This window comes from Brassica napus, chromosome A8 (genome assembly GCF_020379485.1).
Source record: "Brassica napus cultivar Da-Ae chromosome A8, Da-Ae, whole genome shotgun sequence".
NCBI classification, from domain to species: Eukaryota; Viridiplantae; Streptophyta; class Magnoliopsida; order Brassicales; family Brassicaceae; genus Brassica; species Brassica napus.
The window spans coordinates 22,560,013-22,583,576 of record NC_063441.1 but is presented as its reverse complement, the minus strand read 5'-3'; the positions used below and the strand labels follow the sequence as shown (position 1 = coordinate 22,583,576).

General features: G+C 38.8%; 9 protein-coding genes across 11 annotated transcripts; 6 read left to right on the top strand and 3 right to left on the bottom strand.

Annotated features, from left to right (window-relative positions):
- Nucleotides 1-408: 408 nt before the first annotated feature.
- Nucleotides 409-1,711, top strand: LOC106363936. 2 transcript variants are annotated; one of them, XM_013803592.3, is made up of 3 exons: nucleotides 409-553; nucleotides 1,083-1,155; nucleotides 1,263-1,711. In XM_013803592.3, the coding sequence occupies exons 2-3, from the start codon at nucleotides 1,092-1,094 to the stop codon at nucleotides 1,418-1,420; spliced, it is 222 nt and encodes a 73-aa protein (XP_013659046.2). In that variant the 5' UTR covers nucleotides 409-553; nucleotides 1,083-1,091; the 3' UTR covers nucleotides 1,421-1,711. The 2 variants fall into 2 exon arrangements, with proteins under 2 accessions (XP_013659046.2, XP_048594273.1); XM_048738316.1 differs by lacking the exon at nucleotides 409-553 and adding an exon at nucleotides 579-673.
- Nucleotides 1,712-2,306: 595 nt separating this feature from the next.
- LOC106365697 (probable fructokinase-2) lies at nucleotides 2,307-4,060 on the top strand. The gene is made up of 4 exons (XM_013805173.3): nucleotides 2,307-2,705; nucleotides 3,141-3,473; nucleotides 3,631-3,747; nucleotides 3,866-4,060. The coding sequence occupies exons 1-4, from the start codon at nucleotides 2,307-2,309 to the stop codon at nucleotides 4,058-4,060; spliced, it is 1,044 nt and encodes a 347-aa protein (XP_013660627.2).
- A 268-nt stretch (nucleotides 4,061-4,328) lies between these two features.
- On the bottom strand, nucleotides 4,329-5,668 carry LOC125577193 (B-box zinc finger protein 24-like). 2 transcript variants are annotated; one of them, XM_048738313.1, is made up of 3 exons: nucleotides 5,248-5,668; nucleotides 4,854-5,156; nucleotides 4,329-4,752 (listed from the first exon to the last, which is right to left on the bottom strand). In XM_048738313.1, exons 1-3 carry the CDS (start codon nucleotides 5,428-5,430, stop codon nucleotides 4,516-4,518), a joined length of 723 nt encoding a protein of 240 aa, XP_048594270.1. In that variant the 5' UTR covers nucleotides 5,431-5,668; the 3' UTR covers nucleotides 4,329-4,515. The 2 variants fall into 2 exon arrangements, with proteins under 2 accessions (XP_048594270.1, XP_048594271.1); XM_048738314.1 differs by having other exon boundaries at nucleotides 4,329-4,749.
- A 2,613-nt stretch (nucleotides 5,669-8,281) lies between these two features.
- Nucleotides 8,282-10,112, top strand: LOC106440508 (glucose-induced degradation protein 8 homolog). The gene is made up of 7 exons (XM_013882198.3): nucleotides 8,282-8,484; nucleotides 8,743-8,884; nucleotides 8,953-9,100; nucleotides 9,167-9,242; nucleotides 9,326-9,437; nucleotides 9,520-9,611; nucleotides 9,716-10,112. Exons 1-7 carry the CDS (start codon nucleotides 8,458-8,460, stop codon nucleotides 9,758-9,760), a joined length of 642 nt encoding a protein of 213 aa, XP_013737652.1. The 5' UTR covers nucleotides 8,282-8,457; the 3' UTR covers nucleotides 9,761-10,112.
- An 18-nt stretch (nucleotides 10,113-10,130) lies between these two features.
- Nucleotides 10,131-12,286, bottom strand: LOC106440506 (probable transcription factor PosF21). The gene is made up of 5 exons (XM_013882196.3): nucleotides 12,038-12,286; nucleotides 11,302-11,883; nucleotides 11,092-11,224; nucleotides 10,934-11,018; nucleotides 10,131-10,787 (listed from the first exon to the last, which is right to left on the bottom strand). Exons 2-5 carry the CDS (start codon nucleotides 11,868-11,870, stop codon nucleotides 10,426-10,428), a joined length of 1,149 nt encoding a protein of 382 aa, XP_013737650.1. The 5' UTR covers nucleotides 11,871-11,883; nucleotides 12,038-12,286; the 3' UTR covers nucleotides 10,131-10,425.
- A 173-nt stretch (nucleotides 12,287-12,459) lies between these two features.
- On the top strand, nucleotides 12,460-14,591 carry LOC106440507 (delta-9 desaturase-like 1 protein). Its single transcript, XM_013882197.3, has 5 exons — nucleotides 12,460-12,973; nucleotides 13,056-13,196; nucleotides 13,286-13,426; nucleotides 13,679-13,785; nucleotides 14,006-14,591. Exons 1-5 carry the CDS (start codon nucleotides 12,659-12,661, stop codon nucleotides 14,202-14,204), a joined length of 903 nt encoding a protein of 300 aa, XP_013737651.1. The 5' UTR covers nucleotides 12,460-12,658; the 3' UTR covers nucleotides 14,205-14,591.
- On the bottom strand, nucleotides 14,359-16,307 carry LOC106440505 (F-box protein SKIP16). Its single transcript, XM_013882195.3, has 5 exons — nucleotides 16,004-16,307; nucleotides 15,175-15,837; nucleotides 14,882-15,100; nucleotides 14,695-14,801; nucleotides 14,359-14,611 (listed from the first exon to the last, which is right to left on the bottom strand). The coding sequence occupies exons 1-5, from the start codon at nucleotides 16,205-16,207 to the stop codon at nucleotides 14,533-14,535; spliced, it is 1,272 nt and encodes a 423-aa protein (XP_013737649.1). The 5' UTR covers nucleotides 16,208-16,307; the 3' UTR covers nucleotides 14,359-14,532.
- A 541-nt stretch (nucleotides 16,308-16,848) lies between these two features.
- Nucleotides 16,849-17,786, top strand: LOC106442642 (TOM1-like protein 2). Its single transcript, XM_013884305.2, has 2 exons — nucleotides 16,849-17,134; nucleotides 17,219-17,786. The coding sequence occupies exons 1-2, from the start codon at nucleotides 16,892-16,894 to the stop codon at nucleotides 17,564-17,566; spliced, it is 591 nt and encodes a 196-aa protein (XP_013739759.2). The 5' UTR covers nucleotides 16,849-16,891; the 3' UTR covers nucleotides 17,567-17,786.
- Nucleotides 17,787-18,380: 594 nt separating this feature from the next.
- LOC111199878 (110 kDa U5 small nuclear ribonucleoprotein component CLO) lies at nucleotides 18,381-23,075 on the top strand. The gene is made up of 11 exons (XM_048738309.1): nucleotides 18,381-18,557; nucleotides 18,994-19,748; nucleotides 19,831-19,899; nucleotides 20,008-21,201; nucleotides 21,289-21,387; nucleotides 21,503-21,661; nucleotides 21,806-21,891; nucleotides 21,976-22,174; nucleotides 22,263-22,373; nucleotides 22,464-22,670; nucleotides 22,761-23,075. Exons 2-11 carry the CDS (start codon nucleotides 19,008-19,010, stop codon nucleotides 22,857-22,859), a joined length of 2,964 nt encoding a protein of 987 aa, XP_048594266.1. The 5' UTR covers nucleotides 18,381-18,557; nucleotides 18,994-19,007; the 3' UTR covers nucleotides 22,860-23,075.
- Nucleotides 23,076-23,564: the final 489 nt, after the last annotated feature.

The window sequence follows — 23,564 nt, the reverse complement described above, 5'->3', positions numbered from 1 at the left end:
AACGCAAAAATGCAATAAACATTCAACAAAAAAAAAATATTTTTTAATAATATTATAAGATGTGAATTTATTATTGAAAGCGTATTGAAAAGTTAGCTAAATATTTATAATAAGTAAAGTATTTTTGATAAATTTTAGTTATTTTCACATTTTGTAATAATTAGTTTAATTTTGGTGTTTGTTTTTCCTTATATTAAAGTGAATATCATACAAAATATTTTAATTAATATAATATGTATTTCGCCATTACATAATTTTTTAAAAAAATTCGCAGCTTAGTTAAATTTTTTTCACACATTAACTAAAATATTAAAGCAAAGTAAAGACTCTATGCTTTGTTGGGCTTCAATATTAAGAAATTCGGCCCATACAGAGCCTCAAATGCCAGGTGGTTTAGTTTGGTTTCGCGTATTGAGGAATAATACTAAACCGGGTTTTATCACCCGGGTGAAACTAATTAGACGCCTACCACCATTCTTACATTGGACTCTCTGAGACTTCCTCGAAAATTCATCGCTTTCAACTTCTCTGGGTCTTCTTTGAATCGGGAAAGGTATTGTTTTCGCTCTTTCTCAGGATCTGTTATATGTTGAGGGAACTACATTGGGTCGATATCGCGAATAGTCGATTTACTCATACCCAATCATTTCTCATTTTGGAGCTCACGCAATTAGTAATCAGTTTTTGATTTTTTGTAAATGAAATTACAGCTTGTTTATTGAGATTTAGGGTTTTCGATTTCAAAAATCTGGGGGTTTAATCTAAAATCTAGTGACTTGTTGTAATCACATTTGAGCTTACTGCAGATTGAATCTTGTTTCTAGACTCTTTAAGTTGTATTCTTTCCCATTAATGTTTTAAAATGATGTCTTGTTAACTTTGTTCTGACTAGTTTAGATCCAAAATCATCTAAGAGGGAACCACCAAACCTTCCCCCCTAGCTAGATATGAATGCTTGTTCTTGTTTAGATTTGGTTCAGTTCAAGAACTTGTCAATAATTGGTCTGGGAGGTTTCTGATTAGTTACAGTAGTGTTTAGTTTATCATTGCTAATAAAGTTGGAATGATTGTTTTTGATGCAGTGCTTGAAAATGGGAAGAGAAAAGAGTCCTGGCTTGAAGATTCTATGGGTCTGGACTCTCGGCACTGCTGCTAGTATGACCCTCTTTCTCTCATTCGTTGCCCTGTCTTCATATGATCATCTAATTAGATGATCTGTATGTATCATGTAATATATTGACCAGTCTTGTTCTTGTTTGCAGTATTGGTGGCTAGTGTTGTACGCACAAGAATGCATGACATGGAGTCTATGATGAACCAGGAACAAGCACCCAGACAAACCCACCACTTAACTGCAGCTCCTTCGGATGTAACAGTTTTGCCTGACTCAGATCGAGAAATTGCCAAAGAACTCAAATGAACAACCGTCATGGTTCTCTGTTTTTTTCTTTTTGTTTCGTCTCTTCCTTTTCAGTGGGTTGTGCTCTAAGAAGATGATGTTTTAATGGTTTTGGTATGTCTAGTTTGCAACTATAACTACAAGATCATAGATGTTACAAGGAGAATAATATGAAAAGTGGAGAGTGCTTTAGCAGTTTCTTTGTGTGTATTGTTTAAAGAAGCTAGCTAGCTTTTGTTTTCCTATGTTGTGTTAATCAAGGCTACAGAATATGAAAAACCAATTTTAGAGATTATATCATCGTTTTATCAAGTTGGCACTTTCCATACAAAATTAAAAACATAAATTTCAGAAAGGCCCTTATACATATGCATGCATACGTTATGTAAAAAGGCAAGTGTATTTTCAAGTGTTTTGTTCTTGTACATTATGTAGAGTTTTTAATATCCATGAATAACCAGATATGAATATTTATCATAGCCATACACAAACGTTGAATTCACTGAACCTTAAAAGATATATACAGAATTCAAAATGCAATCCTTGCGTAATCACACGTTATGTTATTTTCTTAAAAGGCTAATACTCATACGGTCCACTGAATGGCTGAACCATAAAAGCTGTATCAACTACAATTATGGGGAAATAAGTTAAAAATAACAAATTTTTACAGAAGTGTTAAGAAATATGAATTTAATAAAACCTATATATTCAAACGTTTGAAAAATAAATTTCTACAAAGATATGATCTTCTTTTTGACTATTTTCTTGACCAGAATGTAACGACTTCAAAAACTTTAAACTCTCTTCCCTTATATATATAAACTACTCTAGGCTTCGTTCACTTCTCATCCTCTCTATCGTTTTCAATCTCCAATCTCTCGAACGCAAACTCGTTCGTGTCCCTATGACTTCCACCAGAGAGAAAGGTCTCATCGTGAGCTTCGGCGAGATGCTCATTGACTTCGTCCCCACCGAATCCGGCGTCTCCCTCGCTGAATCCCCAGGGTTTCTCAAAGCTCCCGGCGGTGCTCCGGCCAACGTCGCCATTGCAGTCACGCGTCTCGGAGGTCGCTCAGCCTTCGTTGGTAAGCTTGGTGGTGATGAGTTTGGCCACATGCTTGCAGGAATCTTGAGGGAGAACGGTGTTGATGATACGGGGGTCAGCTTCGACAAGGGAGCGAGAACCGCACTCGCTTTTGTCACCTTGCGTTCCGACGGAGAAAGAGAGTTTATGTTTTATCGGAACCCGAGCGCCGACATGCTTCTCCGACCAGACGAACTTAACCTCGAACTAATCAGATCTGTACGTAAATCTTTTTTTTGCTTTGCATGCATACGCATACAAGTTAATATTTTTATTTTTGTAAATGTAAAATAGTATTAGTGCGTCTAAAATTATTTATACGACATTTTCTAAAAAGTACTAACGCTATATTCAACGAAATAATTAATAAGTCGTAATTTTAAAAATAAATAGTTTTATCTATGTATGTTTTTAACGTTGTTGTTATTTTTTATAACGTTTCTTTTGGAATTTTAAATTTTAAAATATATCTAATAATTTAAAGTCATAGAGTTTAATCTATATATTTATTTATTTTTAAAATTTGATTTGGATCCTATTCAACCGCTCCAATATGCTAAAAGAGGCCATGATAGTATACCATGATAATAAACAAACAATCTAAGCATATGTTGTTTGGTTGGAGATTTGATGCATTTGATTTTGTTTTTGCAGGCCAAAGTGTTTCACTATGGATCAATTAGTTTGATAACGGAGCCGTGTAGGTCAGCTCACTTGAAGGCAATGGAAGTGGCCAAAGAAGCTGGAGCTCTTCTTTCCTACGACCCTAACCTCAGGGAACCTCTTTGGCCATCTCCTGAAGAGGCTAGGAAACAGATCATGAGCATTTGGGACAAGGCCGAGATCATTAAGGTCAGCGATGTCGAGCTTGAGTTCCTTACCGAAAACAAAAAGATCGATGATGAGTCAGCCATGTCTCTATGGCATCCCAATTTGAAGCTTTTGCTTGTTACTCTGGGCGAAGATGGATGCCGTTACTACACTAAGGTAACTTGTGCCATAAGTTATCTTCGTCATCATCATGATTCATGACCATGGTTTGCTATTGATTGATAATTATTACTTGGTTATGACGTTTGCCCATTAGGTTTTCAATTTAATTTGATTGCTTGTTTATCAAGAAAGCTTATTTTCCCCTGTATAGAAATTCCATGGAGCTGTTCAAACTTTCAATGTGAACGCCGTGGATACAACCGGAGCTGGAGATTCCTTCATCGGCGCGTTTCTAAGCAAGATTGTTGATGATCAATCTGTACTCGAGGTTACAACATAACCCTATAAAACTCTCAAATGATCTTGTGTGTACTCAGTTTTTTTTTTTTTGACGAAGTGTGTGTACTCAGTTGTATATCAACAAGTGTGATTTACTGATTCTTTAGGATGAAAAGAAACTGAGGAAAGTGCTGAGGTTTGCAAACGCTTGTGGAGCCATCACGACCACAAAGAAAGGAGCCATTCCAGCTCTTCCTTCAGACAGTGAATCTCTCAGCTTTATTAAAGACAACCAAAGACGTAGTAACAACCCTTTTAAGTCCAAAAAATTGCGCTTCTTATATTGTAGTAATTGCTCATGATTCTCATAATCTCATTTAAGATAAAAAAAAGAAGAAGACCACAATGTTTTATCTTTTCTGTTTGTATCCTTCATCTCTTGCTAATAGAAGAAGAAAAAGAGTTTGTTTTTTTTTTCGCCTCAGCCATGTACTTTCCAACTTGTTCCTGTTTTGTTTCCACATGTTTCTATGTGATCAAGAAGAGAACACCTTCCGTGTTGGCTACGTCAGCTGCCTTCATTCAAGTTTAGATTCGAGTTTGTAGCAGATTCCTTGTTCAAGAGGTATATGAACAAACTCAAACAAAAAAATATCTTATAGAGAGATTCAGACAAGAGAATACTAAAAGTGTAATAAGCTCTCAAACATAGCTTTTACTCAACTTAAACAAAACTAAATACATGACATTCAATCCACGCAGCCTCCTCCTTATTTTTCCATAGAGGAATGTCTATACATAGCTTACATATAGCATTTTAGCCTAGATCAGGGACAATGAAGTGCTCCTCCTCCTCATCATCTCTGAACTCCAACCTTGGCTTCTTGTATGAAACATTGGACTTCATGGGCCTATATGAATGAACATGACCTAAATGTGAAACGGAAAGCTCAGGAACTTCAGCTGCAGGAAGACTCTCCTGACTAATCTGATCACCAAAGAAACCCATGTCTGAAAACCACTCTAACTCTCCAAGACCAAGCTGTCCTTTCTGCTAAAAAATTTAAAACAAGAAGCAAGTCAATATAAAGTAGATACAAAACAAAAGTATTAAGGATCAAATCAACACTTTCACTCTCGATCTGAATCGCTTACCTTATCGGTACACTCAGGATCAGAGAAGTGGAAGAAATCGTCAACAGCCCACGGAAGAGGAGTAGCAGAAGAAGGTTGTTGCTGGTTTAGGGTTTTAGCTGGAATCTCCTTAGCTTTCTGTTGGTTGTTGGAAGGGTCAGAGTGATTCTTGCTGCAACTAGTTGAGCTAAGAGCCACTTTGATCCCAGTGGCTAATAACCTCTGGTGATTAGCAGATCTAGTGTTAGCTACGTGGATGGATTCATCACAGTCCCTGCAAAGCAGAGCTCTATCCTCAACACAGAAAATGAAAGCTGCCTTCTCCTACACGTCACAAGAAGAGTAACAACATAATGAGCATACACATTGATAAACAAGATCTAACAGAGAAAGAGAGATCTAGCTATGAACTTACTTGGCAGATATCGCAACGAGGGAACTTGGTGGCAAGAGCATTGAGATGAAGGCGTTGGTGCTTGCTTGCGAGTTTGTTAGCTGCGTGAATCTCCACGTCACATCTAGGGCACAAAGCTGCTTCGTCGGCACAACATATCACAGTCGCTGGAGCTTTCTCACACACATCACACTGTATCTTCATCTTTCTTTACTTCCAAATCACAGTTCTTGGTTGATTCTTGGTTTTAAATCAAGAAGAGGCCTGAATCTGACTTTCTTGCCTTAGCAGAAAATGTAGTGAAGGTAGAAAGGATCTTGGAGGAGAAGTAAGCAATAAAAGGAGAGATGATGTAATAAAGAAATGATTTGACAAGTTGTTGATGAGGAACAATCAGTGGTGAATAAGAAGAAGATAAGAGATGTTGATGGATCTGCGTATCAAAATGAAACACTATGCTTCTTACAGCAAGGTATCTTGGGTCCCACGCTTCTTTTGTGGCTCTCCTTTCTCCTTTCGTCATCTTTCCTCATGTAGATATTATTATTATATTCACACTTTTCTTTTTCAATTATTTTTGCTGGAACAAAAACTTTTATTTTTCAATTATGTTTTCTTTTCTAGCAGAGATTTGGGTCCCTTTTATTTTATTAAAAATAATCTGTACATTTTTACTTAAATCTGGAAAATGACATTTTGAATTTATTCTTTTCATATTATGTGATGTGGACCAGTCCATGAGATATTTTCTTTTTATTTATTTTTTCATTCTTTTTCAAAAATTAAAATGATAAATGCCATCTTTTCATGTTATATAATATATATGTACCAGATCACTTTGGCTGCGGATTTGGAGGCTGGTCTCACCTTGCCGGCCATTGTTTCAGATCTGCAACGAAGGGGTGGATGTGGTGACGATAGGAGCTATCTCGGCGTGTGAGATGCTCTATGTCTTCTACCGCTCAAGAGAACTCCAGAGTCTCTCTCTGGAGGCACACCGAGGTTCGTACGGAGGACGTGTGTTCACCGAACTTTCTCTCGCGAAGTGTGTACTGTTTCTTTCTGGAGACCGTAAAGAATCGTCTATGGTTTGGTCGGAGAAAGGAAGGGAAGTGCTTCTTCTCTGTTCAAGCAGTGTTGCGACATTGGCGTGAAGTCGTCTGATTAGGAGAAGTCGTTTCTTCGGTTCTCGAAGACGAGTCATGACGGTCCTTCTGCTTTCTCGAGTGGTCTGCGGGAGAGCTCGAAGGCCATTGGTGATCATGATTAGAGGCATGGTATGCGCAGTACCGATTATTGTCTTACCCGGTAGCTGTGCCTCTTCTTCTGCTGTTCAGGTTCAAAGCTGTCCGTTAATGGAGCCAGGACCTCGACCCGTTTTTCCCCAGCTACGAAACCGCTGTCCCGAAGCCTTCAGATACATGGAGAGGAGTAAGCGCTGGTTTGGCGTTGAAGTAACTGGTCGGCCAAATTCTTTCGATCTCTAATCCAGTTGCTAAGAGCTCTAATTGAATACCTCTCTCAATCGTGAGAAGAAGCACCTTCCCGGTGATGAAGCAATGGCTGAGCTTAAATGTCCAATCAATAGCTCCATTTGCTATGTGCGTTTTTTAGAATTCTCATTATTGGTTTCTGCAGGCTAAGGATATGTTTTGTATTCTGGTTTTTAGTGGTAGAATTTAGTGGTTTAAGAGACGGTTCATTTCGAGTAGTGGAATGAACTTGTTTTCGGAGTGGTGAAAAATGCAATATCGGATTGATTCGGGTAGCTTAGGATCCTTCTAAGTGTTCCTAGGTGATACTAGATCCCGATATTGTATGTGGGGTGAAATCTTGTGAGGTTGTAATCTCGTTACCACGAATTGGTTAATGCAAAGTTGAAGTTGAGCCAAAAAAAAAAATAATAATATATATGTACCAGTTGATACATCTCTGACATGGTTGGTCACAAAAATTATGCAATGAATTCAAAGAATAGTCAAGTCAGTCTCAATACACTCACTGTTTCTTTTACATCTTCATCCTTATGGTTAATGGTTATTCTCACAGAATGTATTGTTAAATGTTGTATGTATCTTGATTAAGCAGATTAGAGAATCCATTTTCAATAGATTTCCACCGGCTCAACTGTTTTGAGTTAGTTTGTTCTAACCCCTCATTAATGATGCTTGAGGACAGTTTCATAGACATGGTTGGATCGGTTTACAGTTCAGAAAATCTCACATCTCCTAATAACTTTCTTGGAAGCTCTGATTATGTGTGGCTTTTAATAAGGAATGCAACATCAACAATTAAAGTTCTAATGTAGCCAAACGCGAGATGAACAATGACGCTAGACATATTTGCAAGATATTACGCGTCTAATCACACATATGGCTTGCTCTCCGACAGCTTTTCTTACCATCGCCTTTGACAGTGTTTTCAATGAGTTTTAGCCTTTGACCTCTTAAACCCATCAACTCCTTTCGAAAAACCGATTCATTAGGAAATCTTCTGACCATAAATGTGTCCAATGATTTCACTCTTTTGATTTATTCCGGTCCAATTTCATCACAAGAACATACATTTCTTATGTGAAATCTTTAATATAAATTCAGAACATTTAACATTCATAACTTATCTTAAATTAAGTTTCCAGCCTCATTTATTTAAATTTAAAATGATTTAGTCGTGTAGTTAAGTTTTTTTTTCAAAAGAGATATATCAGTTAGAAAAAAACAAACAAATAGCTGGCTAATTAGTTTTTCAAATTGTTTTGAGTATCTCAAACAAGAATAGATTCTTCATTTTTCTAAATTTTTATTTTTTTCCTTAAAATTCATTTAAATGTTGGGGATAAGAGAACATATTCTTCATTTTTCTAACTTTTCTATTTATTGTTTTCTCAAAATTGTATTAAAAATGCTGGGGATTAGAGACTATCAATATACAAAAACTATCTTTTGGATTTATACCGTTTCTACTCAGACAAGTAATTACGGTACTTTTACAAAGAAATAATCTCCATTTAACTTTAGTAAAAATTAATTTAAAAAAAAAATGAAAAATTGAAAACTTCAGATTACTTTTGTTTTCTCCTCCACATCGTTTCACTATACTCGGCGCCTCCCTCACCGAGTTGGCAATCCTCAATTGATCTCCTCTCCGCTTCTTCTTCCCCCCTCCGCCACCGCAGAGAATCATAACCCATCCTTATCGCGCGGTGTTAGCGTTGAGCATTTACACAGAACTATGGATCCTCGTCAACTCGAACACATCGTAAGCTCTTCCAAACTTTCTCAATCGAAAATCACGATCCTCCTCCAGAGTAATCGTTATCTCTTTCAATCGATTAGGTTAATTGCTCTCTCATCTATGTGTAAGCATTGTGTGTGTGTATTGTTGACTTTAACTGTGAGATTGTAAAGATATGCAAAAAAAAAAAAAAAGTTATCTTTTGATCCCAAAGTTGGATGCTTTGTACTAATCTCTTTTAATAGAATCTGAAAAAATGTAAACTTTTTCTCTTTTTCTCAGGTTGTGAAGGATAATGATATTCAAAGCATTGTAATGTCTTACCTTCTCCACAACTGCTTCGATGAAACTGCTGACTCTCTTGCTTCCACTACTGGTATACACCAACCTGTAATTGATCGTGATAACTTGGAGAGAAGAAAACGTGAGTACAAGCAAACTTCTCTTTGTTAAATGATATGCTACTTCACTCTGTGGTTGTTTAATGTTCAGAAATAATGCATTGTATACTGGAGAAGAAGGCTTTGAAGGCTGTTGAACTAACTGAACAACTAGGACAAGAGTTGCTCGAGAAAAACAAGGGTCTGCACTTTGATCTTCTCTGCCTTCACTTTGTGGAGCTTATCTGTGATGGGAAAAGGTGAGAGTTTAGGATCTCAGGGTACCTCGTTTTCTGAAAGTTATAACGGTTCTGTGAATGTGACAGCAAAGAAGCTCTTGAGTTTGCTAAGACAAGCTTGGCTCCTTTTGGGATGGTCCAAAAATATGTGGGAAAGCTTGAAGTAAGTCTGTCTGATCCTCTCTATTATATTTGGCAGCTTATGCTTTCTGTTCTTCCAAATATGATGGGAGAGTTGGTTGGCAGGACGCAATTGCTTTGCTGGCTTATGAAGATCCTGAGAAATCCCCAATGTTCTACCTTTTGAGCTCTGAGTACCGTCAACAGGTTGCTGATGATCTGAACCGCACCCTTCTTGGTCAGTTCTTTTCTTTTTCTTTTTCTTTTTCCTCTTCGGACTTAGAAGTTGATAAGTTTTAACTCGTTTTCACATCGTCCAGAGCACGCAAACCAACCAAGCTACACACCGATGGAAAGGCTCTTGCAACAGGTGACGGTTACGAGACAATACTTGACTGAGGAGAATGGCAAAGTAATCACATCATTCTTGTTATTACTCATATATTTATATCACATGTAGTAGAAACAATGTCAATAGTGCCTGTGTTAAAACGCTATTTTATGTTCTTATGGTAGGATGCGTTTCCTCCATTCTCCTTGAAAGATTATGTCAAAGGCTAAGATCGCAGGACGGCTCCGGAGTTTGCTGGGAGAATGATATGCTTAAACATTTTCATGTAAATACAGAAAATGGCTTTGCTTTTCAACTTCATCTCCACTGTTTTAAATCTGTGTTTAACTCCAACAAACATGGATTAAAGGATGGCCACAGATGGTTAAACTTTGCTGTTGCCGGAGATGAATATTGTTAAAGACCGGTTCTGTTTGGTTCTCTCTACTGGAAGAATGTTTCCTTTACTTATTGTGAGATTAATGGATAAATCTTCTAATCCATGTTCTTGGAAAACTTCTCTCTTTGTAATTATCGTTTATGTTTTGATACTGAACCCATAAATTCAAAAATCTTTGCAGACTTGACACTTCAAAGCCAAAGCCAAACGAGACACTTTTCAATTAACTAAAAAGAGCAAAAGCCTAAAGAGTTTGAATCTGGTTAAAAAGACTAAAGACTTGGATTCAAAGCCACAGTTCTAAACGTACAAAGAGAAGACTGTAAACTACCAGCAGACAACAAACACATGCTTTCACTTACATCTTCTAAGATGTCTTGGTTTTAACTCTAGAATGCAATATATCAATGAGCCTCTTCTGATCATGGAGAAAACACCACGGCTCTGTATTGGAAAGAGAAAGATCTTCGGACAGCACTACACAGTCTACACTCTTCAGTCTTTTGTCAAGGTAGCCTCAGGATCAGACGTTACACTCACTTTCAGACCCGAAGAAGACATGGGCCTTCTCAGCTCCGTAACACCGCTTTGTTGTTCATGCTGTTGAATGCGCTGCTGCTGAAGCTGATACATTTGTTGTTGGTGAAGTTGCTGCTGCTGCTGTTTCTGTGACTGGATTTGAAGCTGCTGGAACTGTTGCGCGGCTAACATAGTGTGCCTGGACTGATTATTGGGATAGAATTGCTGGTTTGATCCAAAGGAGCCACCATAGCTCATCATTGATGCACCATTCGAAACACCTTGCCCCGTTAATACCTTCAGATGCTGGACTTCCTCCTTCAGCGCCTCATTTAACGCTACCAAAATAAAGTTAATACAATTAATCAAGTACCAGCATCTACATTCACAAATCCAGAATGTGGCATGGCATATACACACAACTATGTGACAGGAGACAAAACAAAATAATACAAAAAAATGTTTTTTGAGAAAAGATCCTCACCATCCTGTAGATGAAATTGCTGCTCCATTGACTGCACTCTGAGTTTCAGCTCATTGTTTTCAACACTCAGTCCATTTGTGTCTCTCTGAAGAGCAGAAACAAACAAGATTAAAACCATATATACTAGCAAAACCTGTAAGAGATTCAATTCACCAAACCTGTAAGAGAGTCAACTGCGCTGAGAGAGATGTAGCTTCTGTTTGCAAAGTCTGCACTTTCCTCTCGAGCTCTGCTATGTATCTCATCTTCCTCTCTTTAGACCTCGCAGCAGACTGCCTGTTCGCCCATATCCTAAAATCAAATAACACAACTCTTGTCATACATCTTCTCCACACAAAAAAAACTAATAAAATTTATAATAATAATACCTCTTAGCACGTTTTGGATCAATGAGAGCTAGCTCGGAGAGCTTAGCAGCAGAGAGGGCTTTCTTAGCATCTTCATTACTCCCAGTCCCAGACATAAGCATCTCAGGCTTAATACTCGTTGTCCCGTCCATAGATTGGCTGTGTTGGTGCCTGATTCTCGGTCTTTCATTCCAAGCCGGTTCTGATGGCTGCTCACACATTTGAGAAGAAGACGCTTCAGAGGAATTGAACTTATCCATGTCGAGATACATAGACAGCAAGTCCTCGTCAGTGTCATCAGAGAAAGAAGGTCCATCAGCAGCAGCACCAACCACACCAAGATCACTATCAAAGCTCAAGTCATCAGGGAGAGTGAGGATCTCTGAGTGAGCTCGGCGGTGGCCGAGGTTCTTGGGTGGATTATCAGACATTCGGCTTATGTCGTGGCTGAATAGGTTAGCATCTGAGCTGCTCCCACTTGGAGTTATGTGAGGAAAGGATGATTCAGGTTTAATTGCATTTGGTGAAAATGCAGAGTAACGACCTGGTGGATGAGGAGGAGGAAGACCTGAAGGCTTCTCCTTATCCATTAAACCTACTAATCTGCATATGATCATTTCCAAAATTAATCTTTAGAAATCTTATGCTCACTATCGATACCTCAACTAAAGTAAAGTCTCGTGCTTTATCTATCATCCCTAACTCAAAACGAAAACCCTATAACATATTAAAAGATAGAATCTTATCAGACACTTACAGAGGTCTAATTAGCGGGAGGAGATGATCAGCGAGACACAGAAGAAAAGATGTGTAGATGAAATTATCTGGGAAAGTTTATATTTTTTAGCAGAAAGAGTATGAGTAAGGAGATGGAGAGAGAGGGGAGCGTAAGGAGGAAACATATCAGAGAGATCCGAGGAAGAAGAAGAAGAAGAACATTCTCTCTCAAGACAGAAGATTTTACTCATTCTAAAATGACGTCGTTTTGAAGTATTTATTTGATTTGGTGGATTATTGTACAAGGACACAACCGTGTCTTATAGTTTTTTTTTCTTGTCGGAAATTGGGCGGTGATCAGGTGCTTTAGCGTGTTGACTTGTACGTTAGTCCTGGCCGTTAGATCAATAAGATGAGATCATTTGTATAATTTAAAAATGTAATGTAAATTAATTTTGGTTAAATACTTGAGCTATATATGTTAACTAGATATAAAAAATTATAAAATACTACTATTAACAACAATAAGAAAATTAATTTTATAAATTATTAATTAAACCTGAATGCACCAACATCATCCCTGTATATAATCTAGACTTTGTTCAAACCATATATCTCATACTACTAAAATCTCAAACACACGAACTTAGTAGTCTGCACGATGGGTAGTGAAACCAAGGAGGATGGCTCTGGCTCTAGCCGAAACACGGTGCATAAGGAGAAAAGAGCATATCTGTTTAGAGAATGGACACGGATCGATGTAATGAGAGCTTCGGCTGTTCTGACCGTGCATTTGTTATGTGCCTTGGCTCCTTTTAACTACAAATGGGAAGCTCTCCGGTTCGGTTTTACTCTCGCTTTGGTGACGGGGATCAGCATTACGTTCTCGTATCATAGAAATTTGACTCACAAGAGCTTTAAGCTACCTAAATGGCTTGAATATCCATTCGCTTATTCGGCTCTTTTTGCGCTTCAGGTACATATCGTTTTAACCAAAATATAAAATGAAACAAGATATAATCAATGTGTATTTAAAGTGTAATTTTCGTTTTTGGCAGGGTCATCCAATAGACTGGGTGAGTACACATAGATTCCATCACCAGTTCACGGATTCGGACCGTGACCCACATAGCCCTATCGAAGGATTCTGGTTCAGTCATGTCTTGTGGATATTCGACACCGCTTACATCAGAGAAAAGGTAACAACACAATTCGATTTTAATTAATGGTTTTAACTAATGGCGAACTACGTGCGTACAAGTTGTAACCATGCAAATTAATGCCACAGTGTGGAGGACGTAACAACGTGATGGACTTGAAACTACAATGGTTCTATAGGTTTCTACAAAAAACAACTGGTTACCACATCATGGCGTTTTGGACCCTCGTTTATCTCTGGGGTGGTCTACCTTACCTAACTTGCGGCGTGGTAAGCAAAATCCTCTTGAATTTAATACTTTTACCATTTTTAAATATCAGTTTTTTTTATCTTTTTGAAATATGATTCCAGTATGTTTTTTTATCACTTATCTTAATTCTTCAAATTTTCATTTTATATAGATTTTTAATCAGATTTTCTACGTTTTGGACCCTTCGTCATGTTTTAAATACTAATTTCGCTAAATAATGTTTGATTTATCTAAAACATATCATTTTATATAGTAAAACTAATTTGCAACAGGGTGTGGGAGGAGCAATCGGTTACCACGGGACGTGGTTCGTAAACTCAGCATGCCATATATGCGGCTCGAGAGCGTGGAACACCAAGGACACCTCTCGTAACGTTTGGTATTTTTTTTACAAACTCTATTCTTTACAGACAGGAAGCACATCCTAGATATACATGTCGATAAACCAAATCTAAAAATGATTAACTGATTACTATTCTGTTTCAGTTTGACTACTAAACCAAACCAATCCATAAAAAATCCGGTTCAAATTTTCGTTGACTAAACGTTGTAAACTGAAACCATAAGCAGGAACTGATTTTGAGTATTTTGTGGTGTAGGTGGCTAGCACCACTGACGATGGGAGAGAGTTGGCACAACAACCACCATGCCTTTGAGGCCTCGGCTAGGCACGGACTCGAATGGTATCAGCTAGACTTAACTTGGTACCTCGTTCTGTTCTTCCAGACTCTCGGTTTAGCCACCGATGTCAAACTGCCCTCAGAAGCTCAGAGACGCAAGTTGGCTTTCGCTCGTTAATCTCAGTTCTAGTTCCATCTTATGTACTCAACTTCCAACTGTTTTTTTTGTTTTTAGTTTTTAGTTTTTGTCTCATCTTACTATCTCAAACTTTATGTTTTTAAAACCATACTTTGTATGTTCTTTTCTCTTTTAATTTGAAAGGCCTTCTCAAAAAAAAAAAAAACTTCAACTGTTATTTATGGAATAATCTGTTGTCATGAACTTGTCTGTTCAAAACACCTCGACTTTTTAAGTACATTGCACACTTGCATGAACATTAAAACCTGATATAACAACGCATTATCTTGAAACCGTAACAAGCCTTGAGGGAGGGAGGCAGATGAGTTTAGAAGATGTAGTCCGGTAACTTCAGAGGAAACTCTTCGACTTTGACTTCGAATTGACTCCCTTTTGGATCCTTCAAACTACATTAACATGAAAGAACCAAAGGTCACAAGGTCTAATCCTAATTACAATTAATTAAACATCATAAGTCCATGAAGCATACCTTCCAGGTATAAAGGTGAAAGATCCTTCAATGGATCCACTAGTTGTTGGAAAATTTGAACAACTCTCATACACAAACTCTTCTTCCCCGGCTTGTAAGAGAGGGTACTACACATTACAACAAACCCTATTAGAAACAAGCTCAGATCCAACATGTAATAGCACGAGGGATCAACCTGATTCATTACCTTTCCTATCACAGCTTCTCCATTGACTTTATCTATCACCTCATCATCAGCTCGGATAATCCAATGCCTCCAATACAATTGGCAAGAGCTATGATGTCTCCCGTTCAAGAAGCATCCTTCTGGCATGAGAGACATGCGGATGGAGTAAGCATACCAGTAAGCCGGTGGCTGAGCACGAAGGTTGGATACTTCAGGGATAAACACAGACGAGGCACGCACCTGCATAATCAACTCACAAAGGCTGTTTCAATCTACTGATTATTTAGTAACTAAATAAACCTCTTGTTGCTCACCTGCACACCATTAGTTACAGCGACAGAACACAAAGGAGGAACCTCCGGGAACAAACTGATACTTTTGACGTTATCCTCCTCACGGACTTTTATAACACCGCTCTGTAACCTCCTCCCATGTTCTTCCAACCAACGCAGCATAGCGTCCTGCTGCTGATCACCGTTGATCTCAGGCACACAGGGAAGCATTTGGCGTGTACTTGTCCCAGTATAAAGCTGCCCGTCACTGCAGTCAAGGAAAAACATTTTCAAACTAGCCGTCGCGGATGCAGCCACAACGATGAAGTTGGATCCATTAGAGACACCGAGATCACTCATGGTCTCGTTGGTCTCCCTTATAACTTCCTTGAGAGGTAGCAAGTAGACATTAACATCATGAGAGTACACAGAATAGCCACCAATAAGGCCTAGAGACCCATCAAGTCGAGGCTCTTGGCCATCGACGAAACGGTAGAGAAGCCTTGTGGGGAGAGGGAGTTTGATTCTGAGAGCAGACTCGAACTCTTCAAGATCATCCTCTGTGGCTCCTTTCCTCAGTGTTGCCTCTGCTTCAGGGAAGTTTAGGCTCAACCATAGTTTGAGGTTGTCCCAACAACGTCTAACGCGTTTCACGAGGTGCCATGGATACATTCTAAAGGACTCTCTCCATGACTGGTATGCCGCCTGAAGGAAGAATAAAGACAGAACCTTTAATGTATAAAACCACCACCAAGGAGGATGAAAGAACAATTCTTAAAGATCAGAACCTTAAAACCTAAAAAATTCATTGAAAGACTCAAACTTTAGGAACATTCTAACCAAGAAAATGTGAAAAGAACACAACTTTGACCTTGAAGGAAGGAGAAGGTTCTCCATGGGGATCAAGAGGAGCAGAGATGTTGAGGTCAAGGGAACAGAAGATGGACCAGAGGGAGTCCTCGGAGGCGGAGACCTTGAGGCGTTTGCTGACGCAAGCTACTCTCGCTGTGTTTTCAGGTCCGATTTTGGACAGGATGATGTGGAGAACCAAATCTCCAGCTTCCTCTAGACACATGATGGCTTTGGTCTCTCTCTCTCTCTCCGTTGCTTTTGTGTGTCGGCTCTTGGAATGTTTTCAATCAGAAGAAACTAGAAAAGCCCCCAAACTTGTGACACATCATCCACTTTTGGATACGTTTCACATCTTTTTTGTAAATTACCAAAAGGTCCTGAATTTGTTTTAAATATTATTATGGCCTCCTCCAAAGATAAAAACTGTCGGAGTAAAGAAACACAAAGATAAAATAGAGAAACCTTCACTCAAGGTTTTGCTTTGCCTGTTTCTTCCAAGGTAACCATGCTCAGAGCCACCAGAACTCGAAGGACGACTATTGGGGGTACATTTCAGACGTCCATTTAATTTGTGATCCAGACAGGGGGGAGCAAGGAAATCTAGCATTTGTTTTTGTCAAAACAGCAAAATTAGAGAAGGCCCTGCTGTCTGAAAGTGTGTAACCTGTGTTACAAAGCAAATAATACCACACGGAGTAAGCATATAAAATTAAAGTATATTGCCACAACACCAATTCAGAATTACCAAAGGCTAAGTTATGATTTCACATTTAAAAAAAAACCCACAAATTTATATTCAGAAGTTATGAAACTTTAATTAAACATAACAGACATGCAATTTGTTTGTTTGTTTGTTTAGAGCTTGGAGGGAGAGAATGGTTTAAACGCTCGTAGCGAGGAGAATCCAATGGCAGGAGCAGGACAAAGTTCTTTGGAGTCTCTAATGCAACGGCCTGTTCCAGTTCCTCCACCTGGTAGCTATCCTGTTCCTAATCAAGTACAGGCTAGTGGAGACGATGGTGGTGGTTTTGACTATAGCTTTGGAAACTTGTCGATCAAGGATAAGAAAGAACAGATTGAGATTACAAGGAACAGCCTCGAGTTGCTCTCTAGCATGTTGAACACTGATGGGAAGCCGAATCACACAGAGGTAAATCTCACTCATGAAAACGTAGTCTACGTGTAATATATTGTTATTGTATAATGGGGTTTATAATATATGGTATGGTTACAGGACGAGCTAACGGTAAGCCTGATGGAGAAATGCAAGCAGTCACAGCCGTTGATTCAAATGATCATAGAGAGCACAACGAACGATGAGAGTGTTCTTTTTGAGGCTCTGCACTTGAACGATGAGCTTCAACGCGTTTTATCTATTTACGAGAAGACTGATGAAACTGAGAAGAAGGCGTCCATGGTGGAACAAGAATCATCGGGTCCCAAACCGACAGAAGAGGAACATCCTGTCAAACAAAAGGATGAACATCATGAATCATCAGGATCCTCCAACAAGACTGGTAAAGAAGATAAGCAGCAGGTGAAAATAGAACTCGGGTTATCGAGTGATGAAGATGAGAAATGAACAAGTCTAATACGACATGGTTATCAGAACGTTGGGGGAAAGTTTCTTGTTCTTTTGATGTTTTCTTCTGAAATGTACTTTCAACCATACATTTGTGGAACCTTTGTTAGCTTCATTTTCCTTTTTATTGGCATAACAACACCGTAGGTGAATCTTCACGCGACACCCTATGTATTTCTCATACATGTTTGGTATATTTATACGAGGTGTTTTGGTTAGATACCGTATGTATATTTACTAGGTGTATTGCCCGCATATGCGGGCTTAATCGTTTTACAAATATTTATTAGTTTATTTTTTATTAATTCAAAAACCAGCATAATAACTTATTATTTATGTTTTCAAAGAAATTAAATCAAACATATATTTATATATATAATATATATGACAAAAATCTAATTAAATATATATGTTTAATTAAAATTTATTAAAGATAACATTGACTTTAACCACTGGATTTATTATAATTGCTTTATATTTTATTTTAAAATTTTATAATTAAAAAATATGTTTTAAGATAACAACACAATATATAAGAATTATCTTATTTTTTAAGAAGTTAATATTATTAATAAAAATTCGTTTTGTTTATATAATTAATTATATATATAATTTATTAAGGGTATTATAGATATTAACCGCTCTAACTTTCTACGTGAGAGCTATGTTGCTAAAAATTACTTCATAAATAATAGTATAAATATACGTGGTGTATTTTCTATGCTTTTGAAGAGAAAAAAAAACTTTAGACCTCGGCTAAAACTCTAGCTGGGATAGAGGTTTTGATTTTAAAAACTCTCTGAAAACCTCTTTCTTAGCTAGAGGCTCCTATTAAAAACCTAATAAAATCTCTCCCCCTTTCTTCGACGGCTCCGTTCAACCTCAGTCTCTCAGACGAACACAATCGCCGAGCAATCTTCTCCCACCTCTCGCTCTCTACACTCGTCGCCTCTCGCTCACATCTCGCTCGCATCTCGCTCGTTCCCAACTGGTTCGTCCTCTCACTCCTTAACCTTTGTTTGCGCTATCGTCTCGAGAAATTTCTGGTTGATTCTAGCTCTAATCCAACTTAAGCTCAAGTTTCTAGTTGATTCTAGCTTAGGTTTTTGCTCTAGTCTAAGTTAGCTCAAATTTCTAGTGGATTCGAGCTTAGGTTTTCGCCTGGTACTACTCTCACAGAGGCTCTCGTAAACTACGCGAGGATCCTTCGTTTCCGTTTATGGTTGTTGTGCTTACCGTTTTGATAGTTGAATCGCCTTTAAACCTTCATGAACTGGTGATAGTTCCTCGATTTCACGTTTTAAGCTGCATTTACTCCTCCGCATTTTCTCCAGATCCGAGAATAGTTTTACGGTTATTATCAATCTAGATTTTGTTGTGATGGTCTGATTTGATTTTGAGATTTTTTTTCCTATATCGTTTGACAGGTTTACATTAAAAGATGGATGATAGCTTGTATGATGAGTTCGGCAACTACATTGGACCTGAGATCGAGTCTGACAGAGAGAGCGATGACGAAATAGAAGATTCGGAGTTTCAGGATAAGCACCCTGAAGATGATGGATCAGATGGAGAACAACCCCCTGGGGGCTCTAACGGTTGGATCACCACGATCAATGACGTGGAGATGGACAACCAGATTGTTCTCCCCGAGGATAAAAAGTACTATCCCACCGCAGAGGAAGTTTACGGGGAAGACGTTGAGACGTTAGTCATGGATGAGGACGAGCAGCCTCTCGAGATGCCGATTATCAAACCTGTCAGAGATGTCAGATTCGAGGTCGGGGTGAAGGATTCTACTACCTACGTGTCGACGCAGTTTCTCGTTGGTCTTATGTCTAATCCGGCGCTTGTGAGGAATGTTGCTCTTGTGGGGCATCTGCAGCATGGGAAGACTGTGTTCATGGATATGTTGGTTGAGCAGACGCACCATATGACAACTTTTAATGCTAAAAACGAGAAGCACATGAAGTATACAGATACGAGAGTTGATGAGCAGGAGAGGAACATTTCGATTAAGGCGGTTCCGATGTCGCTTGTTCTTGAGGACAGCAGGTCTAAATCGTATCTGTGCAATGTCGTAGATACCCCGGGTCATGTGAATTTCTCTGATGAAATGACTGCTTCTCTAAGACTCTCTGATGGTGCTGTTCTAATTGTTGACGCTGCTGAAGGAGTTATGGTTAGTGTTCGCTTTTTCTTTTTATAGTCTAAAGTTGTTATTTGAAATTTGTTACTTGTATTAACGATATGTCTTTCTTTAGGTGAACACTGAGAGGGCTATAAGACATGCAATCCAGGACCATCTTCCTATTGTTGTTGTGATCAACAAGGTACATTGCTATACTTTCTTGATTGTGTAAATTTAGATACATTGTGAGATTTATATTTCTATGCATTCTACTGGACCTTTGTAATATGTTGAGTTTGTTCTCCAACAGGTTGACAGGCTCATAACCGAGCTCAAACTACCTCCAAGAGATGCTTATTACAAGCTGAGGCATACAATTGAAGTCATCAATAACCACATATCTGCTGCTTCGACGACTGCTGGGAACTTACCCCTCATAGACCCTGCAGCTGGGAATGTTTGCTTTGCCAGTGGTACTGCCGGATGGTCCTTCACTCTGCAGTCGTTTGCTAAACTGTATTCGAAGCTTCATGGGGTGGACATGGACGTGGATAAGTTTGCATCTAAGCTTTGGGGAGATGTGTATTATCACCCTGATACTAGGGCGTTCAAGAGAAATCCTCCAGTAGGTGGTGGAGAAAGAGCATTTGTTCAGTTTATTCTGGAGCCTCTTTACAAGATATACAGCCAAGTGATAGGTGAACACAAGAAGAGTGTAGAGACCACCCTTGCAGAACTAGGAGTGACCCTGAGTAATAGTGCATATAAGCTGAATGTCAGACCTCTGCTTAGGTTAGCCTGTAGCTCAGTCTTTGGTTCGTCATCAGGCTTCACTGATATGTTGGTAAAGCACATTCCTTCTCCCAAAGAGGCTGCAGCTAGAAAAGTGGACCACGCCTACACTGGACCCAAAGATTCTGCCATTTATGAAGCAATGGTAGAATGTGATCCGTCTGGACCTCTCATGGTTAATGTGACAAAGCTGTACCCCAAATCAGATACGAGCGTGTTTGATGTGTTCGGAAGAGTTTACAGCGGCACGCTTCAGACAGGGCAAAGCGTACGTGTACTAGGAGAAGGGTATTCACCTGAAGATGAAGAGGACATGACTGTAAAAGAAGTGACCAAGCTGTGGATATATCAAGCCAGGTACAGAATACCTGTAAGCAGCGCCCCTCCCGGTTCGTGGGTTCTTATCGAAGGTGTCGATGCGTCCATCATGAAGACTGCCACTCTCTGCAACGAGAACTACGACGAAGATGTCTTCATATTCCGGACTCTCCAGTTTAATACCCTTCCAGTTGTCAAGACTGCTACTGAGCCTTTGAATCCTAGTGAGCTGCCTAAAATGGTGGAAGGGCTTAGGAAGATTAGCAAAAGCTATCCCCTTGCTATTACCAAAGTTGAGGAGTCTGGTGAACATACTATTCTAGGCACAGGGGAGTTGTACCTGGATTCTATCATGAAGGACCTCAGGGAGCTCTATTCAGAGGTCGAAGTAAAGGTATCTAATTGTTTTTCTTACTTGGATCTTTGACTGTGATTTGTTTGTTTGGGACTTTAAAATCATTTCACTTTCTTAAATTTGTAGGTTGCAGATCCGGTTGTCTCCTTCTGTGAGACAGTGGTTGAATCTTCGTCAATGAAGTGTTTTGCTGAGACACCGAACAAAAAGAACAAAATAACTATGGTAAGAGAGTCTTCCCTTTTCTCTTTTACTCATTATGTGTAGGACTGAGATGTTTGGCATAGTGCTCAAGTACAGTTACTTCTGTGACTAATTTAATATCTGCTACATGCTAAAGATCGCAGAGCCATTGGATAGAGGACTTGCAGAGGACATTGAGAATGGTGTCGTAAGCATTGACTGGAACAGGAAACAACTCGGAGACTTCTTCAAGACGAAATATGACTGGGATCTACTTGCAGCGCGTTCCATTTGGGCGTTTGGCCCTGACAAACAGGTGAAAATGCATTGTTTGTTTTCTTAAAATCCCGAAAATTTTGAGCGGTCTCTTTATCTTTATGGTTGCTTTGTGATATGGCTCTAGCAAGCATAACGTGTTTTGGCTAATTCATATCTTGACTGTTGATTTCTTACTGATCAGGGTCCAAATATTTTGCTGGATGACACACTCCCAACTGAGGTTGACAAGAACTTGATGATGGCAGTGAAAGACTCCATTGTTCAAGGGTAATCGTCTTTCTTCTGCCACACTTCACTTTGGCTCCATTTTGTTGGCTGCGGCTGAATAACTTCGTTTAAATGTTTTTACAGGTTCCAGTGGGGGGCGCGAGAAGGACCACTGTGTGATGAGCCCATCAGGAATGTCAAGTTCAAGATTGTAGATGCCTGGATAGCACCAGAGCCGTTGCACCGAGGATCTGGTCAGATGATTCCAACAGCACGTCGGGTAGCTTACTCATCTTTTCTCATGGCGACTCCGAGGCTTATGGAACCTGTTTACTATGTGGAGGTATGATAATCCCTTTATAGACTCTTGACCTTACTTTTTGCTCTTTTACATTCTTCCTTTTGTAACAATTGACTTGTGTTCATATCAGATCCAAACACCAATAGACTGTGTAACTGCCATCTACACGGTGCTGTCACGAAGACGTGGACACGTGACATCCGATGTTCCCCAGCCTGGTACCCCTGCTTATATCGTAAAGGTTGGTTTCTTTTTAATATGTTTTAACAAATGTTCCATCATCTAACAGAGTGATTCACTGATCGATTGTCTTGTTGTCGTGATGATTCAGGCTTTCTTGCCAGTGATAGAGTCATTCGGGTTTGAGACGGATCTCAGATACCACACACAGGGACAAGCCTTCTGCGTATCAGTCTTTGACCACTGGGCCATAGTTCCAGGAGATCCTCTCGACAAATCCATCCTATTGCGCCCACTTGAGCCAGCCCCCATCCAGCATCTTGCTCGTGAGTTCATGGTTAAGACCCGCCGTAGAAAGGTATATGCTCCATATCATTCGAAGTATAATTAATATGCGTCATCAGTTTTCAGTCTCTAACGATCATTTATATGGTGCTGGGTTTTGTAGGGAATGAGCGAGGACGTAAGCGGGAACAAGTTCTTCGATGAAGCAATGATGGTGGAGTTAGCGCAGCAGACGGGTGATCTGCATCTGCAGATGATGTGAGATCGTCTCTTATCTAAAATGGCGAGCTTATATGAAGGACTAGTAGTATTTTCGACTATCTCTTTTATGTGTGAAAGGAGAACACAAGAAATAACCAAATCCAAATTCGTCTAGTACTTGTTTTACCTGCTACATAGGAGTTTCTCTTGTACTGTCGTTTATCAGTTAACTTTGTCAATGGACTTGTTATTGGTGCGTAAAAGTTTCACGTGAGTAGCTAACTTTCCATCGAACTGGTGACGCAATATTTCATCGTCATGACACTAGAGGTGGGGACTTTACTAATGTCACATTAGTAATGTGCACGTGATTCGCAGGATCTTTTTTCGAGAAAATATAAATAATGTTTTTTTCTTGCTAATAAAAAATTTGTTACAAATACACTTTTAAAGTTTGATTAAAAGGTGCTAATATTAAAAAATTAAGATGTGTGTTAATATTTAACAATGACAATGGCATAAAAATTGAATTTAAACCTTAAGTATAATTTTCTTCTTCTTCTTTTTTACACTGGATAACACATCACATCATCAAACCTTAACTATAAATTAGAAAATATAATATAATTGAACCCAAAAAAAGAGAAGATAACCAAAAACAGATTATTGTTGATGTATACGAAGAGTGCTCATTTTCTTTTTTTTTTACGTACACTATTTAATGATTTCATTAATATTTAACGTTAATTGACATATCAAAAATTTG

Bases quoted from the DNA above. Each gene is read 5' to 3' on its own strand.
- LOC106363936 (XM_048738316.1), top strand. From the start codon at position 587: ATGTTGAGGGAACTACATTGGGTCGATATCGCGAATAGTCGATTTACT. The intron at 674-1,082 runs GTAATCAGTTTT...TTTTTGATGCAG, and splicing joins TTTTGGAGCTCACGCAATTA to TGCTTGAAAATGGGAAGAGA. The intron at 1,156-1,262 runs GTATGACCCTCT...TCTTGTTTGCAG, and splicing joins GACTCTCGGCACTGCTGCTA to TATTGGTGGCTAGTGTTGTA.
- LOC125577193 (XM_048738313.1), bottom strand. From the start codon at position 5,430: ATGAAGATACAGTGTGATGTGTGTGAGAAAGCTCCAGCGACTGTGATA. The intron at 5,157-5,247 runs GTAAGTTCATAG...TGTGACGTGTAG, and splicing joins CTCGTTGCGATATCTGCCAA to GAGAAGGCAGCTTTCATTTT. The intron at 4,753-4,853 runs GTAAGCGATTCA...TAAATTTTTTAG, and splicing joins ATCCTGAGTGTACCGATAAG to CAGAAAGGACAGCTTGGTCT.
- LOC111199878 (XM_048738309.1), top strand. From the start codon at position 19,008: ATGGATGATAGCTTGTATGATGAGTTCGGCAACTACATTGGACCTGAG. The intron at 21,662-21,805 runs GTGAAAATGCAT...CTTACTGATCAG, and splicing joins CGTTTGGCCCTGACAAACAG to GGTCCAAATATTTTGCTGGA. The intron at 21,892-21,975 runs GTAATCGTCTTT...ATGTTTTTACAG, and splicing joins AAAGACTCCATTGTTCAAGG to GTTCCAGTGGGGGGCGCGAG.
- LOC106440505 (XM_013882195.3), bottom strand. From the start codon at position 16,207: ATGTGTCTAGAGGAAGCTGGAGATTTGGTTCTCCACATCATCCTGTCC. The intron at 15,838-16,003 runs GTCAAAGTTGTG...TTCTTCCTTCAG, and splicing joins AACCTTCTCCTTCCTTCAAG to GCGGCATACCAGTCATGGAG. The intron at 14,802-14,881 runs GTAATGAATCAG...TGTAATGTGTAG, and splicing joins GAGAAGCTGTGATAGGAAAG to TACCCTCTCTTACAAGCCGG.
- LOC106440506 (XM_013882196.3), bottom strand. From the start codon at position 11,870: ATGGATAAGGAGAAGCCTTCAGGTCTTCCTCCTCCTCATCCACCAGGT. The intron at 11,019-11,091 runs GTTTGGTGAATT...TCTGCTCTTCAG, and splicing joins CGCAGTTGACTCTCTTACAG to AGAGACACAAATGGACTGAG. The intron at 10,788-10,933 runs GTGAGGATCTTT...TTATTTTGGTAG, and splicing joins GCAATTTCATCTACAGGATG to CGTTAAATGAGGCGCTGAAG.
- LOC106442642 (XM_013884305.2), top strand. From the start codon at position 16,892: ATGGCAGGAGCAGGACAAAGTTCTTTGGAGTCTCTAATGCAACGGCCT. The intron at 17,135-17,218 runs GTAAATCTCACT...GTATGGTTACAG, and splicing joins GGAAGCCGAATCACACAGAG to GACGAGCTAACGGTAAGCCT.
- LOC106365697 (XM_013805173.3), top strand. From the start codon at position 2,307: ATGACTTCCACCAGAGAGAAAGGTCTCATCGTGAGCTTCGGCGAGATG. The intron at 2,706-3,140 runs GTACGTAAATCT...TTGTTTTTGCAG, and splicing joins ACCTCGAACTAATCAGATCT to GCCAAAGTGTTTCACTATGG. The intron at 3,474-3,630 runs GTAACTTGTGCC...TCCCCTGTATAG, and splicing joins GATGCCGTTACTACACTAAG to AAATTCCATGGAGCTGTTCA.
- LOC106440508 (XM_013882198.3), top strand. From the start codon at position 8,458: ATGGATCCTCGTCAACTCGAACACATC. The intron at 8,885-8,952 runs GTGAGTACAAGC...TTTAATGTTCAG, and splicing joins TAACTTGGAGAGAAGAAAAC to AAATAATGCATTGTATACTG. The intron at 9,101-9,166 runs GTGAGAGTTTAG...TGAATGTGACAG, and splicing joins CTTATCTGTGATGGGAAAAG to CAAAGAAGCTCTTGAGTTTG.
- LOC106440507 (XM_013882197.3), top strand. From the start codon at position 12,659: ATGGGTAGTGAAACCAAGGAGGATGGCTCTGGCTCTAGCCGAAACACG. The intron at 12,974-13,055 runs GTACATATCGTT...CGTTTTTGGCAG, and splicing joins CGGCTCTTTTTGCGCTTCAG to GGTCATCCAATAGACTGGGT. The intron at 13,427-13,678 runs GTAAGCAAAATC...AATTTGCAACAG, and splicing joins CTTACCTAACTTGCGGCGTG to GGTGTGGGAGGAGCAATCGG.